This window comes from Arabidopsis thaliana, chromosome 2 (assembly GCF_000001735.4).
Source record: "Arabidopsis thaliana chromosome 2, partial sequence".
In the NCBI taxonomy this organism is placed as follows: domain Eukaryota; kingdom Viridiplantae; phylum Streptophyta; class Magnoliopsida; order Brassicales; family Brassicaceae; genus Arabidopsis; species Arabidopsis thaliana.
Genome location: NC_003071.7, coordinates 15,783,576 through 15,802,878, shown reverse-complemented (window position 1 = coordinate 15,802,878; position 19,303 = coordinate 15,783,576). Strand labels below are relative to the sequence as shown.

Genomic DNA, 19,303 nt, shown 5'->3' with positions numbered 1-19,303 from the left:
TTCGTGTAATACACGCTCCAACGTAGCGCGTCGTACACTTGATGCTTAATTTATGTATTTTAAGTTACGCAGTTTCCAGATTTTCAGACCCTCTGAAAGTGGAAAGAGCATTTTTTAAAAGAGTAATAAGAAAAACAATTATCTTTGAACTCTCTCTATCTCTCTCTCTCTCTCTGCGATCTATGCCTGAAGTGGAAGTGGATAACAACAACGAGAAGCCATCTGAGATTAACAGGTTTCAGTTTCTCAATCTATTCCTATATATTATCATTAGAGATCAAATTTCTTATTATGCTTCTTCTCAGTTTCTTTAAGATACAGAGGATTGACTGATTATGTATGTATTCATGTCAATGGTTGACCAAAAATCATAGCTGCAGAGGATGATTGAAGTTTTATCTTGATTTTAGCTTATTTAATCGTTGAGATTAAGAAAGTTTTCCTGTTATTCTTTCCTAAACCCTTATTAAGTTCAAGATTAATAAAGTCAATTTCATATATTTGGTGATTAAGATCCATCCACTATCTTAATATGTGTTGTTCTTTTTTTTTGCAGTTTCCATCACATGATCATAAGTAGTAGTAAAAATGTGTTGAAAATGGAAGAAGTTGAGGTGAGCAAGAAGAGGAAATTTCAGACAGATCAATCTGATGAGTTATCGTTATTACCTCTGTCAAAACACACTTGTTTTGCCAATGTTGCTTGTTCAGAGAATACAAATGGTAACTCGGAGATTGATACAGAGTATTCAATGTCTTCTTATGTGAACTCAACAACTTCTATGGAGTGTAACAATGATATAGAGATGAAAGAGGAATCATCTGGATCATGCGGTGAAGACAAGATGATCTCTTTCGAAAGCCATCTAGATTACATCTATGGGACTCAGAACTTAGAGGATTTTTCAGAGAAAGTCATTGAAAACATTCTCTATCTCGATGAACAAGAAGAAGAAGAGGAAGATGCTAAAGGATGTAGTAGTAATGCTGCTAAGTTTGTTCTGTCCTCTGGAAGATGGACTGTTAACCAAGGTAAAGAAAACCGGATTTTGGTTTGACCGTATTGATTCAATGAACCGGGGATTCACTAACTTGGTTTCATGTGTACAGATGATTCTACTCTACATGAGACAAAGAAGCCTACCATTGATCAAGAATTTGAACAATACTTCTCAACGCTAATGCTGTAACAAAATGATGTTGAGACTCAAAACATATATGAAGAGATGTATGTACATAGAACTGTACTCGTTCTGTTTTGATTCTTGTCAACCTTAAAAAAACGTTCAATTCAAAGTGATTAGAGAGCTTCTTTGAAATGTTTGCAACTCTAGTCTTCAACTTTTAAGATTTTTATTAGCTTGCAAAACTAATCTTGCTTATATATCTTGTTCTGCCTGGATCAGAAATAAAAGTTAGTATAAAAAAATTCTGAGATGATTATGACACTCTGATCCTTCATATGAACCAATCTTGTGTTCAAGAGTATCCCTGATGTATTTCAGTACCAACTTAACTGAGAAATGAGAGTCAATGTTCTTTAATAAGTTTGTTCAGATGATATCTTCTTCTTTTTTTGGTTGGTCACCTATATTCAATCTGCTCTCTCCAAATTATCTCCAATACACTCTCTTCTGAACATAATACAAAAATTCATAACTTTTTCTTATTATGGTCAAAAGTCTTGTTAATATTCAACTTGTTCCTTTCTAATGTAAAATCTAAACTGATTTAATAAAGAAAAAGATGATAGCTTATTGATATTCTTCCTAGTAAAACATTTTGGCATGATGGTCAAGACTCAAGATTTGCTAGAATGTGGTTCCCTCGCATTATCAGTCTTCTTGGTCAATGTCTAGTAGTTTTAAATTCGCTATAAAAATAGCAAAAAAAAACAAAAACAAAAAATTGTTGATTAAAAAGAAATTAACACCAAACTTTAAAAATAGTTATCCTTAGTAATTTTATGTAAGTATCTTTAACACGTAAAGTCGAACATAGTATATGATTTTGTTCACACTAATAGTCGAACAAAACGTAAATTAAGGTTTGAATTATAACGAAAGCAAAACATGCTTCCACGACCTTTGGTTTTGACTTAAGATCTTAATTAACATCATCAAACATTTTTATTAGTTATGGACTTATGGTAATGAAATTGAACGTGAAGAGATCGATGTGTCTTACAAAAAGACAAAACACGTCTTCAACACTTTCCTCCATAATTCCCGATTTGCCCATCATTCCATAACGGTGCCTCTGAATCATCAATGATCGGCCAAATTTTCTGATTTCAGATTTCAATCACCATTTTCAAATTCGGTGGAGCTAGTTGGTAGATGATGGAAGATGGAAACAAATTGGATCGGAAGAAGACAATGACGATGAACTGGGAAGGATTAGGAGATTTTGAAGATGAAGATGATGATAGATTCTTCGAAACTCATGATCGTCTCTCTTCTGCTTTAACTTTCGACATGGCTAATGCTTCTTCTTCCGATGAAGATGAAGATTTCGACGATTGTCGACTCTCGTTTTCTTCAGCCGTCTCTTCCTTAACCACCGCCTCTAGGAAATTTCGTACGCCGGCGATGTCTCCTGATTACGATATTTGGATGGCTGCTCCGGGATCTATATCTGAGCGTCGTCGTCGTCTTCTCCATGGGATGGGACTTGCTAGTAATAAAGATATGGTTAGTGCTGTTTCCATTCGTCGCGTTGTTTCTAATGCGCCTGTTGTTAGTAACGGTGAAGAAAAGAAGATGAAGAAGAAGATGAATCATGAGGTTGATGAACAAGATCATGATCATGTTCCGGTTATGCTTGCGAGGTCAAGATCGGAATCAGATATTGAGAGGTTCTTGATTGAGAAACGAAGAAAAGAAGAGATTTTAGGGAAAATCTCAAAGCAGCGTCTTACAAGAACGTATTCTACTATTTGTCCTACAAGGACAAGGATTTGTCAGTACCAAACTCCGATCAGACAAACACCTGCGGTTTGTGGAAATGGAAAAGCTTTGCGCGGTGGTGGAGAGGCGTTGACATCGGTAATGTCGAATGCGAGGGTTGGCGCGTTTTTCTTGATAAAGAATCTTGATACAGGGAAAGAGTTTATAGTGAATGAGTATGATGAAGATGGAATGTGGAATAGGCTTAGTGATCTGCAAACAGGGAAGCAATTAACTTTGGAGGAGTTTGAGAAATGTGTTGGTTATTCACCTGTGGTTAAAGAGCTTATGCGTAGAGAGAATGTGAATAGGATTAACTACGAACCGTTAATGGATCTTCGCAAGTTTAATTCGTATCTTTCCAAGAGTGTGAGGTTAAGTAAGAGAAGAGGAGCTGCATTGTTGAAGAACATTAAAGGTGTAGCTCATTCCATGAGTTTACGCGTTGCGGATAAAGATGTAAGCGATGGAAGCACTGATAGTCCGAAAAAGGGGAAAGATCATAAACATGGTAAAGCTAATGAGTGGGTGAAAGTTAGACCAACAGGGAAATCTTACAAGGAGTTAAGTGCTTTACATATGTGTCAAGAGATTCAAGCTCATGAGGGTGCGGTTTGGACTATCAAGTTTAGTCAAGATGCTCATTATCTAGCGAGCGGAGGAGCGGATAGAGTCATTCATGTGTGGGAGGTTCAAGAATGTGAACTAATGTCTATGAATGAAGGAAGTCTCACTCCTATTCATCCTTCACTTTGTGACTCTTCTGGAAATGAGATAACTGTGGTAGAGAAGAAAAAGAAAGGAAAGGGATCATCCGGGAGACGACACAATCATATTCCGGATTACGTACATGTTCCTGAAACAGTCTTCTCGTTTTCTGATAAGCCTGTTTGCTCTTTGAAAGGTCATCTGGATGCTATTTTGGATCTTTCATGGTCCAAATCTCAGCTTCTTCTTTCATCTTCTATGGACAAAACAGTCAGGTTATGGGATATAGAAACCAAAACATGTCTCAAACTGTTTGCCCATAATGACTATGGTAAGACAAATCTTTTGTATCCTATCTTCACATCTAGCTATTAATTTTCTGCATGCACTTTTGACTATATTGTCTCATTGATTCAACAGTGACATGTATTCAGTTCAGTCCAGTGGATGAAAATTATTTCTTAAGTGGTTCACTTGACGCTAAAATAAGGATATGGAGCATACAAGATCGACATGTTGTGGAATGGAGTGATCTTCATGAAATGGTTACTGCTGCTTGCTACACACCAGACGGTCAGGTATTTGCTCTGTTTTTTTGCTCTGTTTTTTGCTCTGTTTCTTGGAGTAGTCTACAAAATCCATCCATTATGGTGTTTTTATAATGATGGAAGTTTTGGTTTTTTCGGTTGAAGGGTGCACTTATCGGGTCACATAAAGGAATTTGTCGTGCTTACGATACAGAAGGTTCTTCCTAAGCTCTTTCTGTATCAAACATCATGTTTACCAGTTGAATACTTCTTTTCATTGCGACGCGCTTTTTTCTTCTGTAGAACAGATTGTAAGCTGAGCCAAACTAATCAGATTGATGTTCAGAGCAACAAGAAATCACAAGCGAAAAGGAAGATCACTAGTTTTCAGGTTCCTTTCTTTAAAAGCCAAAATCCTTCTTAAGACTTTAGTAAACTAAAATGTTAACAAGTTGTTGATGCCATTATATAGTTTTCCCCGGTGAATCCATCTGAAGTTCTTGTCACATCCGCTGATTCACGGATTCGAATACTAGACGGTTCTGAAGTTATTCACAAATTCAAAGGTAAATTCTCTACAAGCACTAGAGCCAAGATGAACAAAAACAAAAACTGATACTTTTTGTTGACAGGCTTTAGAAACACATGTAGCCAACTCTCTGCTTCGTATAGCCAAGATGGGAAATACATAATATGTGCGAGTGAAGACTCTCAAGTTTACTTATGGAAGAATGACTTTCACCGAACAAGATCAACACTCACGACACAATCTCACGAACATTTTCATTGCAAAGATGTCTCAGCCGCTGTTCCTTGGCATGGTCATGTTAGAGGTGAGCCACCACCAGTTCAGATTCACTCTAAACGCCACTCAAAGCGCATATCTACTTCAAGCCAGCCTTCATCCACCATAAGCTCACCAACAAAAGAAGAAACCTCGGCGACTGGACCAACTACATCTAACCGGAATAAAAAATCAGGGTTACCTCCAATGCCTAAGAAAGCCGCTACAAAGAGTCAGATTCAACCAGAGGAAGAGGCAGGACCGGAGCTGGGAAGCAGTGAGTCGTTTCGGTCGAGTATGAACTCTTCGGAGCAGCATTCATCGAGGTTTGGGGAATCTCCATCGATAAACACATCGTCAAGGTTATCTTCTTGGTCATGGTTCGACAGTGGAGGGCATGGTCCGCAAACTATACAGCCAACGGCTTGGGGGATGGTGATTGTGACGGCTACAGTTCATGGTGAGATCCGATCTTATCAAAACTTTGGTTTACCGAGAAGAATCGGTCGCCAAACTACTCTGTTTTGATTTTAAAAAGGAAGGAACCGGTGTTTTATTTTTCTTGATTTGTATCTTTGTTGCTTGTAGAGTACGTAAAGAAACCTTCTTATACAGAAACAACCGTCTTATAGTGTTGAGAAACCTCTCTCGACGTTCAAAATATTGAGTTGTATACACAGAGAAAAATTTGTGTAGTTCTCCAAATATAAATCAAACAGTAAAACTATGTTACTTCAATTAATTAGATGTTCTTCGATCATTCGTGGGAGATAGGCCATGGCCCATTTTAAAATCAGGCCCGTTTAAAGCGTAATTAGAATGAAACAAAAAGACAAATATAATTCAAAAGATAAGGTGACGTGGCGAAAATCGGAAATTTTGCGATATTTCTCACTCTCTCGTCTTCTTCGTCTGAGCTATCAAACTCCAGTCAATGGCGATGATGACGACGACGACGACAACATTCTTCCATCCACTACTTCCTGCTAACACTTACAAATCCGGAGCTGTAGCTTCTTCCTTTGTCTCAGTTCCTCGTTCGTCGTCTCTCCAATTTCGCTCACTTGTGTCAGATTCTACGTCGATTTGTGGTCCAAGTAAGTTCACCGGAAAAAACAGAAGAGTATCGGTTACCGTTTCCGCCGCCGCAACAACTGAACCTCTCACCGTCCTCGTTACCGGTGCCGGTGGAAGAACAGGTTCTCTCTCTTTATCTCTACAATGTGGTATTGTGAAATTCCATAAGAACACTGTTCAATATTGATGGTGACTGTGACAGGACAAATTGTGTATAAGAAATTGAAGGAGAGGTCGGAGCAGTTCGTGGCAAGGGGTTTAGTGAGGACAAAGGAGAGTAAGGAGAAGATCAATGGAGAGGATGAAGTATTCATTGGAGATATTAGAGATACTGCATCAATTGCTCCTGCTGTTGAAGGGATTGATGCTTTGGTCATTCTTACTAGCGCTGTTCCGCAGATGAAGCCCGGTTTTGATCCTAGTAAAGGAGGAAGACCTGAGTTCTTCTTTGATGATGGAGCTTATCCAGAACAGGTGACTACATTGATCTTAGTGTAGTGTGTTCTTGTGGATTTCTTCATTTCTTCTTGGTTTTTGAATTCATGATTTTGTTTGTAGGTTGACTGGATTGGTCAGAAGAATCAGATAGACGCTGGTTTGTATTCATCATCTCTGTTGTATGTGTGTTTAGCGGAGGTGTTGATGATGATGGATTGTCGTTTGTTGTAACAGCTAAGGCTGCAGGAGTTAAGCAGATTGTTTTGGTTGGGTCGATGGGAGGAACAAACATTAATCACCCTCTCAATAGTATTGGCAATGCTAACATTCTGGTGAGACTACTCTTTCTCTGTTTTCTTGAACACAGAGATGAGTTTCACGGCAAATGTTCACAGTCTTTATGCAATTTGTAGGTCTGGAAGAGAAAGGCTGAGCAATACTTGGCTGATTCCGGTATTCCATACACCATCATCAGGTAACTTTTATTGTTTACTTGCATCCGGTACAAATTGCAATGGCGGAATATTCTCATCTTGCAATATTGCTCTTGGATTCAGGGCTGGAGGTCTGCAGGACAAGGACGGTGGCATTCGAGAATTACTTGTGGGAAAAGATGACGAGCTACTTGAGACAGAAACAAGAACAATCGCAAGAGCTGATGTTGCAGAAGTCTGTGTTCAGGTGTGTGTTCATTATGACCAAAAGGGCTTCGTAAACTGCATAATCCATCAACAGTTACCATATCTTTTAAACCAGTTTTGCTTCTCCTAATCCATGGTGTTTATTATTTGAGCAGGCATTGCAGCTTGAGGAGGCAAAATTCAAAGCTCTTGACCTGGCCTCAAAGCCCGAGGGAACAGGCACCCCAACAAAGGATTTCAAGGCGCTTTTCACTCAAGTAACCACTAAGTTCTGATTAAGTATTTTTTTGTTCCCTTTGTCATTGTAGCAAAGTCCTAGAATTGACACTGAGAGGGATGAGTTCTTTATGTGTCTGAACCGGCTCTTTCTATTTCTCAAGATGTCTTGCCCTAGAATCTCTAAGTAACATCAAAAGCTTTTGAAATATCTTTAGAGATCATCAAAACTCGCTAATAGTATTGAGGGACCACAACTAATAACTAGGAGCTCAAGTTCCAAGCAGAAGAGTTTTCCAGAAATAGTAAAACATCTTATTTCAATGCAACATTGGTTCTCGTGTGTACATTGGAGAAGGAAAAAACTTCTCTTTAAACCATAGTTTCTCTAAGCTTCCTCTTATATGTGTTACAATCTAGACAAACTAACTCTGCTAGCAATATACAAACAATCTGATCACCCTAGCTACAAGAATACCGTTAGGAGAATCTAGCTGAGAAACAACAAAAACACAGCTAGAAAGTTATAAAACAGGACTTACATCAATATTATCTTTGAACAAGTTCTTTGTGCAGCATTCTCTTCTTACATCTGCAAAAGAGATAACACAGTCTCAGTACAATGCCTAGAAAGAATTCTGATGGTATTAATAAAGCTATGTGAATATGAATCCGAGTTGTACCTGTAATTCTGTCTCTGGGAATTACACAGGAAGAAAATCAAGAGATGGTCTCTCATATGCCAACGAGGATTTCTCGGTCAAGCCTTGGACTCTGGTTTCCAAACAGAAAGAGCCATGACAGTTCTTCCCTTCCAGCCTTGCAAGAGCCACCGGTTATCTTGATCGATCACAAAATCCTTGTGGTAGAATGTGTGGACCTTATGCAGCGATGTCTTCATAATGCTTGGGTCAAATGGAACCTGCACCAACCCTGACCTCATAGCCCGTACGTGCCACTGCTTGTATGTCTCAGGCCTCTCCACTCTTTCCCAACCTTCGCAAGCAATCACATTCAGTGCCTCTCTCCCAAAGACCTCCATCTCAAGGAACATCCTCTCTTCGTCTTCTCGTGGCACAATTGTCTCAAGCATGTCAAAAATCGAGGAGAAATGAAATAGAGCTTCGCGAAACCGTGTTACGAAAAACGGTGCGTTGTATGCACCATTCACAATGCCAAAGACAAAGAGATCAGGATTGATCTTCCCGATCAAATTGAGAACAGTGTCTCTACAACTTTCTACTTTGACTGACTCATCATGCAAATTCTCAGCCCGGTACAGGCAATTAACAACAGTAATCTCATCCCTGTCGATATCAAGATCTTCAAGTTGAATTGCATCCCACTTCTTAGCAATTGCTTTATACTCAAATGGCACCCCAAAGAGTTTGGCATACGCTGCTAACCTTTGACCAGTTTCTTCAACCCGCTGTGCCGGACGAAACCCGGGCTGCGGAAACTCAATCCCGGTGATCCTAACCTTCGGTGATCCATACATCGAAAACCGGTGAATAAGAGTTGGCCATTGGAAACCGTAAAGAATACCAAAATCAATAACATGAACGCGCTGAGAGTTCCCAACAAGATCACGTATCGTCTTATTAGTTATGAAATAAGAGAGCTTTCTAAAAGGACAACACGCAAGAAAAAGCTGGTGAGCCTTCAACACAGCTGCAGCGGATCTCGGTTTACTCACAATCCCTTTGTAAATCTGGCTTCCAGTACCGGCTAACCTCGCCTCGAGACCATTAGCAAAACAATGAGCCAACCTCTGATTCCCATCACCAAACGGCGTAGAATGCAATCTTATCTGTTTTAACAACTGACCTGCACACCTACGATCATCAGCTGCAACAGCTTGAGCACAATGTATCAATAAACTTCTCAAATCCACAACTTCTTTTTTCCCATTTTGCCCTCCTCCTCCTCCTCTTCCTCTTCCACGTCCTCTTCCTCTGGCTCGTCTCTTCCCACCTTGAGCATCTGAAGCTTTCTTCTTCTCCACTCCTTTCTTCAAAACGTCACGCAACGCATTAAACTCCTTCATGCTCTCTCCTCCTGGTACATGAACCAAGATCTTATCTACAACATCTGACCTCAAAATATCCTCACCAAACACTGCAGGTAATTTACTACTCCTCTCTTCTTCAACACAAATCTCATCACGGCTAGAGTTCTTCCTTGCTTTGCTCACACAATTCTCCTCTCTGAAATTCACAATCAACTCGTTTTCTTCAGGATTAAACCTATTAGCTTCTTCAATCTCACGCCTAAACAACCAAACAGATTGATGATTCTCCCGATTGTTCTTCGACGATTCATCAATTCCATCTCCGTAGATAGTAATTAAACCATTAGATTGTGGAACACTTAGAATCGAAGAACAACTCTGAGGATTTCGAAAATCCAAAGTAAAACCACTACTCAAAGGCTTGATTCCACCGTTCCCAAAACCTATACAATCTCCTCCAGTGTAGTTTCCTGGAACCACACGGTCAAGATTCTCGCTGTTTCGTTCAGCGAAAGCTAAGTTTCGTTCTGGAGATGGAGGATACTTCTTACCAATAGCTTCGTATAACGATCTCTCAGCAGCTTCGAGATCTAGAGACTCTTGAAGCATGCAGACTTTATCATCCATGTCTTCCTCATTCAACATCTGACTAATGTATCCTAAAACAGCGTCAGAGAAATCGAAATCATCAGCTGGATCCTCTTCTTCTTCTTCTTCCCGGATAAAAACTGAATTCTCCGGCGCTGCTACAACGGTGTTTATATGATCGGAGGAGAGATTGTAATTGAAACCGTCGTATAGTGTTACCGGAGTGAAGCTATGCGAAGAAGGTTGATCGGGTAAACCGGATAAACGGTTCCGATTAACCATACCTGAAATCCCGGTTAGACTTGGTTCAGTAATCATTTCTCGATTGAGAAATTATTAAGGAAGAAGAAGATGATTACCGAAGGAAGAAGAGAAGACGACGTTTAGAGGGTGAAGAGAGGAATCAGAATAAATGCGTTTTTAATTTTTAAAATAATTAAAATAAAAAGGTCCTAATCTACGAGGTAGGGAAAAGCAAATCAGAGCCGTTGGATCATATGCGTTTTGTGGGGACCTGTCGTCGTCGTGCTTTATCATTTTTTTGACAATAGCTAAAATGTGCTTTTCTTATCGGTTCATTGTTCGCCACGTGTCGTCATTACAGTAAGTAAAGCTTACTTAATTATTTTTTAATATGCAAATTAGTACGAGTAGTACAGTTTTATTTTATTTTGGGTTAGTGGCAAGTACACATTTAATGAGATTTATGTATAGTTTTTTTCCCCAACTTGGATGGTACTAAAATCAAACCTTAATTAGTTTTTAAGAACCTTAAATGTTGACAGAGTTCTTTAAACTTTTTAATAATTTTCTTAGTTAATTAAGACCCATTTGATTAAGATAATGAGAGAGTCTCTCGACCTTCCCCCAACGGCACAATGGCTATAAAATTCGTTTCCAACTTTAAAATAGAATCATATTTTTAGGGTATTGCTTGTGTTAATCCATGCTCCATGCTATGTGTTCAGTAGCAATCGAAACCAGATTTTATACCCAACAAAAATCCATGCTAAGTGCCATTCAAAATTTATCGATTTATGTTTCATACAAAAATGTTTTTGTGTTTATTGCTTGCTTAAAGGAGTAAGATAGTAATGTTCGTGCAAACATTTTTCAACTTTCATATTGGTTGCGTCTTAGTAATACGATGGTTATATGCTCACGTGAAAAAACCGTAAAAAAAAAAACAGATAGCTAGACCACAACTAGTGTTAGATCAAGCATGTAAAAGTCCTTAACATTTTAGCAAGACCGCAAACGAACTCTCGCATAATCTTTGCGTATGATTCGTCTATGATCTATTCTCTGGATGCAAGTATTCATATATTTGCTGACTTTTCTCCCTAATATAAATTCAATAGTTCATTGTCATTTTATGCATCCTTCTTTCTTTATCTAGTTTAGTTTATTTTAGTTACGTTTGTAATGCTTAGTTCTTTATAAAAACACAAACAAAAAACTTACTCATTTCGTTTTAGCTGTTTCTAACAAATTAAGCGGCCAACATCTCCATCTTTTGTAGATTTGAATCGTACTGAGATATTACAACCCTCCATTTGTAGATTACAAAGATATTGCATTTGCGCACATGCGACCACCAACTAACATTAACGCATGGATTGCAAATGGAATTCTAGAGTTTATGGTTTCCATTGACGCAAACAGGGCAGCACCGACATCCACCCATATGCCGGTGGATAGTCAGGGTTAAAGACTTGATTCATCACAGGCTTGTTACATAGTAGAGAGCATGATCTCAAAACTTATTAGACCGTTTATATAGTAGATCTATCTAGTAATTTTTTGTGGAGAAAATTGTGATATTCTAATTTGACTAAATGCTACATAGAGAAAGATTCAAAGATTTTCATTTTTTTAGTCCAACCGTTCTTTTGCTTCTCTATCCATGTCTTTCTATTCCCATATTTCTGCAAATGATTTGCTATACATTATGTGTGAATAGTTATATAAATTCAAGTAAATTTCTTTGAACAATTACAATGATCGAAACAAATTGATTGGTTCAACAAATTTCTTTTAACTGTTGAAATTATATATGTCTTTTTACTTTTTAGTTTCTACATATGAAGTTGGAAGTGTTTGGAATAATGTATTTCAATTATTGTAAACAGTAAAACAAAGCTGCTCTAAAATCAGCCATTCGGAGCCTTGGAACTTATAATAATTCACATGGAACATAAACCTTGTGTAACAATTATATCACAGACACTCCACATGCTCATATAATATACGATAACTCTCGAGAAGCTTGTCATTCAACTTTTGCGGCCCTATGAGAATGTGACAATGTCATCCATTTAATACAACTTTTATTATTGTTCAGAAAAATCATAAATAAACAATATTCATATGCTGATGCTGCAAAACTAATTTATTTATTTGTATGTCGACCTTAGTCTAACCACATGCTCTTAATGTGATGCTCGATTCGTTTGGTTCATTTATAAGATATGTTCACAAGAAAATATAGAGGAAAACTTCATACATGTTTTTACGTTTGTTTAATACATTTATATATGTTAACAACTTAACATGCTCTGTGACTAAAAAAACTTATACATGCGTGCATGCGTAGATAATGGCAAATAAAATAACTATAACCTTTTTACTTCGTGAAAAGGAAAGACAAACATACGTGACTGTGTTTGGCATATAATTTTGGTTTGTTTTACCAAAAAAAATATTATATTTATAATTTTGGTTTGATTCGGTTATACGAAATTCGAGCTTTTGGTTTTTTCGGTTTTCAACTATGAATACCGAAATTAAATTTTGGGTTGAGAGCTGTTTGGTTTCGGATATAACATAACTAAAACAACATCTATTTTTCAGTTTTGGTTTACTAATTTATCTGCACTAATTTAATTTTGGCACATAACCACAATTGCCACCTTCGGTTTAGTCTCAGAAAGTGAAAGCCAATCAAACCAATGAGATGGGCAGCAATTAATTTACCTACCAAAACCTATAAATCTGAAAAATTACAGAAAACTTTAACTGGAAGGTTAAAAACACCCAACCAGCATCAGTCCCCATAAATACTCGTAGTCCTTCCCGCTTTCTCTCGTCCCTATCCAATACACATCTCTCTCTCTCTTATTAACTCAATGACGGCGACTGCGTTTAGGGTCGGCTTGTGGTTGGCCGTTACGGCTTCCTTTCTCTTAACCGCAACAAACGCCAAAATCCCCGGCGTTTACAGTGGCGGACCGTGGCAGAATGCACACGCCACTTTCTACGGTGGCAGTGACGCCTCCGGCACAATGGGTATAAATATTCACTACCTTACGTCCTTACCAAATCCACCATTGTCGATTTCATTTCGTACATATACCATGAATTATGATTTCTGACTTCTTCTTTTTTGTGAAGTTTCTAACTTTTTTGTTCTCTCTGTTTTTCTTTTTGGCGCGTGGGGTTTTGCTAGGCGGCGCGTGTGGGTACGGGAACTTGTACAGCCAAGGATACGGTGTGAACACGGCGGCGTTGAGCACTGCTTTGTTCAACAACGGATTCAGCTGTGGTGCTTGTTTTGAGATTAAGTGTACTGATGATCCGAGATGGTGTGTTCCGGGAAATCCATCTATTCTTGTGACGGCGACGAACTTTTGTCCGCCGAATTTTGCTCAGCCGAGTGACGACGGAGGGTGGTGCAATCCGCCGCGCGAGCATTTTGATCTCGCCATGCCTATGTTCCTCAAGATCGGTCTATACCGTGCAGGCATTGTCCCCGTCTCCTATCGCAGGTCTCTCTCTGTTTTTTGTTTTGCGTCGTTTTGGTTTTGTCGGCTATTATAATTTGGCGAAATCAATAAGAATTTCACTGTTAATAATACGGTGAAGAAATTACACAAAGAACCATATGCATTAATGGATGATTCATGATAGTGACTTTTGCAAATCTAGATTATGTTTAAAGGAGATTAATATTTTGAAGGGGAGATAAATGTTTTACGTGTAAAACAAATTAGAGGCTTTAGTGTAAAACAAATTAGAGGCTTTAGTTTTCGATTATTCGTTATAATATGCTAGAAACTACAGAGTTTGAATATAGCACTTTCATGTCTCATGTGAAATTGACGTTTTAAAAATTTCTTAATCCAATATTCAAAAAAAAAAAAAAATCCTTTATAAATCTAAAGATTCTTTTTTTAAAATAGTATTTTCACAATATCTATTTTTTTCTTTTTAGGTTCTGTTTCTTTAATTAACTTTAAAAGATACTTGTACCGACTACCGAACATGTTTTTTTGTTTACCTCTAGGCTTGTAGCACTTTTAGATAACGGCCTATGTGTTTCAGAGTTCAGAAACTGAAACCATCACTCTCGATTATTAGTATTATTTTTTGTTTCTTTCTTTCTCTTTATACACAATTTAAATACGAATTATTTATATAGTATTTCCAATTATCTTTTCGGGAAACCAAGCAGGACACATAGACACAGTAACCCAGAGATCCACCTCTCTCTGTCACTCTCAGTCTCACTTGTCTTGTTGTTAATAATTGTCTGAATTTCTGTTTCCTCTGAAGGGTACCTTGTCGGAAGATAGGAGGGATAAGATTCACAGTAAACGGATTCAGATACTTCAATCTTGTTCTGGTAACTAACGTTGCCGGCGCCGGAGATATTAACGGAGTTAGCGTAAAGGGATCAAAGACAGATTGGGTGAGGATGAGTCGGAACTGGGGACAGAACTGGCAATCCAACGCCGTTCTCATCGGCCAATCACTCTCTTTCCGAGTCACCGCCTCTGACCGACGTTCTTCTACCTCATGGAACGTTGCTCCTGCCACGTGGCAGTTTGGTCAGACTTTCTCCGGCAAAAACTTTCGAGTCTGAAATCTGAAAAACCACCCAAAAGATGTTTTTTAATTTTATTTTTTACAATGGAAGAAGACACAAACAAGAAGAGAGATGAGACATTTTCCAGCCCTGGGTTTTCCCTTTAATTTTCTTGGGAATATTCCGGTGGCTTGTGGAAAATATTTCCGTTTTTAGTATTATTATCAGCAAAATTTCTTTTAATCTTTGCGATTTACGAGTGATTTGTTTTTCTCTTGGTTATTTTGTTCCTTTAATTATTTCGTTGGTGGCATCTTCGTTCTGCTAATAAGCCAAAGAGTGTCGAACAGTCAGTGATCGAGTCGAATGGACCGTGTAATGGGCCATTGGGCCAAGTTTTCTTGATATAAAATCTGAAATACTACTAAATTACAATTTTTCTTAAACTCGATTTCATAATTCATGTGGGACTCAGTTCTCCGCGTCTTATGACTTAAGAGTTAAGAGTAAAGACAATTGATTGTAGTTTGCATTATTAAGGTTGTGATTTTAAAGGCTATATTGGCCCAGGCAAAGTGGTTATGAAAGTTAAAAGGTATTATTAAATGTCGTTATGGACTAGCTAAAGAAAAGAGATGGATATAGAAACGGATTTGCCAGTTTGTGAGGTTACGTACTCGTTACTTTCTATTGCATTTTTGTGTGTCATTGTGCTTGTGATTTCTTTAGTATATGTTTTTCTTTTTGTCAAACTCTTTAGTACATGTTATGCTTTATTTTCTTGTTTAGCATTGTTATTGTTATTTTGATCCATGTTCTTTTACTTAATGTGTAGAGTGTTCACGTACGACTCTTTATGATCGCTATACTAATATACTATGAAACTCGAATGAGAACATGCATGTCATAAATCAATAAAACATAACATACGACACTTAACCTAAATCATACATTCATTGATTCATACTATCATGATCCTCATCACATTAGTATCATTTGTCTTTATTTATTACTTAGCTACTTCGTTATCTTATTATATCTTTACCTGTTCTGCTGGTCATTTGCCATAAACACCAAGTACAAGCAACTCTTTAGTCCAATATCAGACCAAATTAACAAACATTTCCCCAATCCAAAACGGAAATTTAATTATAATTAGCATTTAAATAGGTTCGATTACAAAAAAAAATCAACAAAGGAACAAGTCAATTTCATAATGGTTTGTCAATTGTCACACAACGAAATGGCTAGCCGGATCAAGCATGCATGATCCAAATTTCAACATTTCCATGATAACCTGAATTATAACGTCTACATAAACCATATTTAAATAAATAGGATGGTCGAAAGATATCATTAAAAGAACGATTCAATATTCTTTATTGTTCAATTGATACACATGTTATTCTCCTTAACCAGTTATGAACATGTCCTACAAGTTTCTTGACCCAAACTCATAATTTCATATACCATAATCCCAAGTTAAGTTTTTTTTTTTTGGGGATCAAAATCTCAAGTTAAGTTAAGTTCAATTATTTAGCTGTAATGCTCGGAAAAAAGATCGGATGAATATCCAATTGGTTCAATATATACCCCAATCCGGCCAATCTCCCTATCTTTATAGCTTAATTATTAGAGAATGGTCAATTCACGCCATCAGAACCAGTTTCATATCTTCATGAACCAAAACGCCTACAACCCTATTATTCAAGAAATCACTATAATTGTCCAAGTAAAACCATTAATTAACCGAGTCGATTTTTCTATGGTCCTATAGGCATGTTGTTACTCAAACTACTGATTAATTAATAAGAAGTTGTAGTTTGAAAAAGAATCTAGCTGAAAAATACTCCTACTCTAAGAATTTAAGTTAGAATAAAACATATTAATACAAATATAAAAATTTAGTTATTAAAAAAGCGCTACTACCAAGACGTCCTAAAGAAAAACTAGCTTTGTCTTCTAAAAGAAAACCTAGCTTAACTACCCAAAAAAATCTAGTTTTACAAACACTAAAGACAAATTTTATTTTTCAACAAATTTACCAATTAAAGAAAATTCCATGTAGGAATGTATCCAAATTGAAAATATCCCTACATATTTTGTAGGAAAAAAGGTTTTTATAAATATTAAAAAAACGAGAAAAAGAAAAGAGAAAAGAGAAAAAAAAAAGCCGGAGAGAATGGAGCACATGAGGTAAAAGGCAAGAGATGGCAGAGAGAAGATCAGAGAAGGGATCTGCCTCAATTTGACAACTCATATGTCATGTCATTTCCCTCACTACTATTATTTTCCTATTTCAAAAACACCTTTCTCTGATACCATCACCTTTTACCTTCTCTTTTTTTTTACTGTCTTTGCTCTGTTTCACATTCCCTTCTATATATACAGTATAGTATATTTTATCCTTCTTTTATTGTTTTGCTTACTAAAAGTTTTTTTCCTCCGGAATCAAAATTCTAAAATGTATATCATGTTAGGTCGCGAGGGCCATGCAATATTATGAACTATGCATGATGATTAATGTCTGTGGATCCATCACAAATATTATTGAAGGTTGATCAGAGACTATGGACCAAAATGGTCCGAATCGCCTGATAATAAAAAACTATTCATTTTTATTTTTTATTTTTTTTATTAAACATGTGATTAATGATAGATCTTACGATTCGCAACTGGGAAACATGCACTAACTCAAACTTAAAACACACAATACTAAAAGTTCTATTAAATTTTGAATGTAAAGAGAAATATATTAGGCAATCAAACGGTCAAGTAAATCATACACATCGATAATTTATTTTTTTATCCTTCAAAGCAGGCCCATCCAAGGCCCACCACTATTCTCATATCAACATACTTTTCTTGTTTTGGTTAAATCAACCTACCATGTTGGCTGTTCTCTCCGCTCCTCTGTGTAAGATCACACCAACACCACTGCATAATTTCTTGTATTATTTTGAGACTTGAGAGTAAACTGATTGACAAAAAAAAAAAAAAAAAAAAAAAATTGAGAGTAAACTAGTTTCTTGAATATTGATTTTTTCAGCTTAATTTGTTGGGGAAAGATATTACTACTATTGCTGTAAAAAAAAAAAAAAAAAAAAAAGATATTATTACTATATTTGTAGTGATTTTATTTTGAAAATTCTCTTCACTTTTTTGTAGTTAACATTCTAATTTTGTGAAAAGAACTTTTAATGTCAGGTCATGTCTCTTAAAAAGTTTGCATGATGAAATGATTTACAAATTACAATAGAAAATGGAAACCATTGCAAACTAAATTTTTATCAAAAAAAATCGAAAATAAAATGTATTGACTTAGTAATGCTGTGTCTGCTACGATTAACTATTACACATAATGCAACACTGAATTATCCAAATACATTATTAGAATAATAGTATTACAGTATCACTATTACAACAACAATGTCAACAATAATCTTATTATAATAATATATAAATAGACCTTAGTGACATCATATTATATAGAAAACATGTGGTTGCCTAATTTGTATAAGCTAGATACTTGGGGGTGATGAGTGACTAGTTGATGCAATGATAAAAGAGTGAAAGTTTTGTCTGCCTGATTATAGACGTCGGAGAAATACTAAAATACGCTATGAAGATTTTGGCGCATGGTAGCAGAAAAAAAAAACGGAGGGTGTGAGTGAGTAGTGGTAGTCGGATGTGATGGAACAAAGAAAAGTATTTTTGGTAGGGTTATGGGAGAGAGAAGGGGACCATTATTACACACTTACATGCTTTCCCCAAAAGATACCATTCCCATTTTCTGACACGTGTCCCCCTCATCCCCAATTACTCATACGTCAAATCCAATTTTTAGCCTAAAAGTTTTTTTTATTTGTTTAGCCAAATCTATTTTACTAATTAAAGTTTTCAAATGGCAAATAGAAAGATCTTCTAAGGTTTTATAAAATTACTTGATTATTTCTAGTTTTGCTCATTTTTTAAATAAAATTTCTCTTTTTTTTCTTGCAACATTATTGATTTTTTTTTTGATAGGGAGTAACATTAGTGATGTTCTATCTCTTCTCATTGCAAAAACTTTATTTTCTCATCTCTATTTGATCATCATTGCGAAATCTTCCATTTTCAACAAATACTTTTCCATGTTAATATGCTGTTTCAAAATATAAGTGTTTGGAAAATAAATCAACAAGTTTAAATGTTAACTATTTTTATGCTATTATAATTATTTTTCTTATGGGTAAGTGGAAATTAATGTTACTCAAATTGGACATAAAATTCTATTGTTTGAGTGAAGGAGTTTATAAATGGAGCATTATTTTCTTGAATGGTTAGTTTTTCTTCTATCATTTTGACAAGTAAATGACTTTTCAGCCACTAAAGTACAACACTTTTTCATTTAAATTTAAAGCATCCCCTACATTAGATTGTCATTTTATTTCTCATAATGTTATAGAAAAATGAATTTTGAGATCCCAATGTAGTAAATATATATAAAAAAAGGTTTAATATTGTCAATGACAAACAACGAACTTATGGAATTTCAACTTTTCACCTCCACGCGCCT

At 36.4% G+C, this 19,303-nt stretch overlaps 5 protein-coding genes across 9 annotated transcripts; 4 read left to right on the top strand and 1 right to left on the bottom strand.

The window, feature by feature from the left end:
* The first annotated feature begins 85 nt into the window (after window positions 1-85).
* Window positions 86-1,461, top strand: FHY1 (far-red elongated hypocotyl 1). 2 transcript variants are annotated; one of them, NM_001084549.2, is made up of 3 exons: window positions 86-235; window positions 557-1,032; window positions 1,111-1,461. In NM_001084549.2, the coding sequence occupies exons 1-3, from the start codon at window positions 183-185 to the stop codon at window positions 1,188-1,190; spliced, it is 609 nt and encodes a 202-aa protein (NP_001078018.1). In that variant the 5' UTR covers window positions 86-182; the 3' UTR covers window positions 1,191-1,461. The 2 variants fall into 2 exon arrangements, with proteins under 2 accessions (NP_001078018.1, NP_001323653.1); NM_001336669.1 differs by having other exon boundaries at window positions 557-1,414.
* A 621-nt stretch (window positions 1,462-2,082) lies between these two features.
* AT2G37670 (Transducin/WD40 repeat-like superfamily protein) lies at window positions 2,083-5,669 on the top strand (the record flags this gene model as incomplete). 2 transcript variants are annotated; one of them, NM_001336668.1, is made up of 6 exons in its annotated part: window positions 2,083-3,987; window positions 4,077-4,234; window positions 4,349-4,400; window positions 4,492-4,574; window positions 4,656-4,749; window positions 4,816-5,669. In NM_001336668.1, 6 exons carry the CDS (start codon window positions 2,340-2,342, stop codon window positions 5,493-5,495), a joined length of 2,715 nt encoding a protein of 904 aa, NP_001323654.1. The 2 variants fall into 2 exon arrangements, with proteins under 2 accessions (NP_001323654.1, NP_181303.1); NM_129323.1 differs by having other exon boundaries at window positions 2,343-3,987; window positions 4,816-5,495.
* Window positions 5,670-5,819: 150 nt separating this feature from the next.
* On the top strand, window positions 5,820-7,666 carry AT2G37660 (NAD(P)-binding Rossmann-fold superfamily protein). Its single transcript, NM_129322.3, has 7 exons — window positions 5,820-6,166; window positions 6,247-6,518; window positions 6,603-6,639; window positions 6,717-6,814; window positions 6,896-6,957; window positions 7,040-7,163; window positions 7,279-7,666. Exons 1-7 carry the CDS (start codon window positions 5,902-5,904, stop codon window positions 7,396-7,398), a joined length of 978 nt encoding a protein of 325 aa, NP_565868.1. The 5' UTR covers window positions 5,820-5,901; the 3' UTR covers window positions 7,399-7,666.
* AT2G37650 (GRAS family transcription factor) lies at window positions 7,644-10,334 on the bottom strand (the record flags this gene model as incomplete). Of its 2 annotated transcripts, none has more annotated exons than NM_129321.2 (2): window positions 7,644-7,931; window positions 8,023-10,256. In NM_129321.2, one exon carries the CDS (start codon window positions 10,254-10,256, stop codon window positions 8,100-8,102), a length of 2,157 nt encoding a protein of 718 aa, NP_181301.1. The 2 variants fall into 2 exon arrangements, with proteins under 2 accessions (NP_181301.1, NP_001323705.1); NM_001336667.1 differs by lacking the exon at window positions 7,644-7,931 and adding an exon at window positions 10,298-10,334 and having other exon boundaries at window positions 8,100-10,222.
* A 2,405-nt stretch (window positions 10,335-12,739) lies between these two features.
* EXP3 (Barwin-like endoglucanases superfamily protein) lies at window positions 12,740-15,356 on the top strand. Of its 2 annotated transcripts, NM_129320.4 has the most exons (3): window positions 12,740-13,226; window positions 13,387-13,705; window positions 14,493-15,356. In NM_129320.4, exons 1-3 carry the CDS (start codon window positions 13,067-13,069, stop codon window positions 14,800-14,802), a joined length of 789 nt encoding a protein of 262 aa, NP_181300.1. In that variant the 5' UTR covers window positions 12,740-13,066; the 3' UTR covers window positions 14,803-15,356. The 2 variants fall into 2 exon arrangements, with proteins under 2 accessions (NP_181300.1, NP_001324717.1); NM_001336666.1 differs by lacking the exon at window positions 12,740-13,226 and having other exon boundaries at window positions 13,274-13,705; window positions 14,493-15,174.
* The last annotated feature ends 3,947 nt before the right edge of the window (window positions 15,357-19,303 follow it).

Bases quoted from the DNA above. Each gene is read 5' to 3' on its own strand.
- FHY1 (NM_001084549.2), top strand. From the start codon at position 183: ATGCCTGAAGTGGAAGTGGATAACAACAACGAGAAGCCATCTGAGATT. The intron at 236-556 runs GTTTCAGTTTCT...TTTTTTTTGCAG, and splicing joins AAGCCATCTGAGATTAACAG to TTTCCATCACATGATCATAA. The intron at 1,033-1,110 runs GTAAAGAAAACC...TCATGTGTACAG, and splicing joins AAGATGGACTGTTAACCAAG to ATGATTCTACTCTACATGAG.
- AT2G37660 (NM_129322.3), top strand. From the start codon at position 5,902: ATGGCGATGATGACGACGACGACGACAACATTCTTCCATCCACTACTT. The intron at 6,958-7,039 runs GTAACTTTTATT...TCTTGGATTCAG, and splicing joins ATTCCATACACCATCATCAG to GGCTGGAGGTCTGCAGGACA. The intron at 7,164-7,278 runs GTGTGTGTTCAT...TTATTTGAGCAG, and splicing joins TTGCAGAAGTCTGTGTTCAG to GCATTGCAGCTTGAGGAGGC.
- EXP3 (NM_129320.4), top strand. From the start codon at position 13,067: ATGACGGCGACTGCGTTTAGGGTCGGCTTGTGGTTGGCCGTTACGGCT. The intron at 13,227-13,386 runs GTATAAATATTC...GGGTTTTGCTAG, and splicing joins TGACGCCTCCGGCACAATGG to GCGGCGCGTGTGGGTACGGG. The intron at 13,706-14,492 runs GTCTCTCTCTGT...TTTCCTCTGAAG, and splicing joins GTCCCCGTCTCCTATCGCAG to GGTACCTTGTCGGAAGATAG.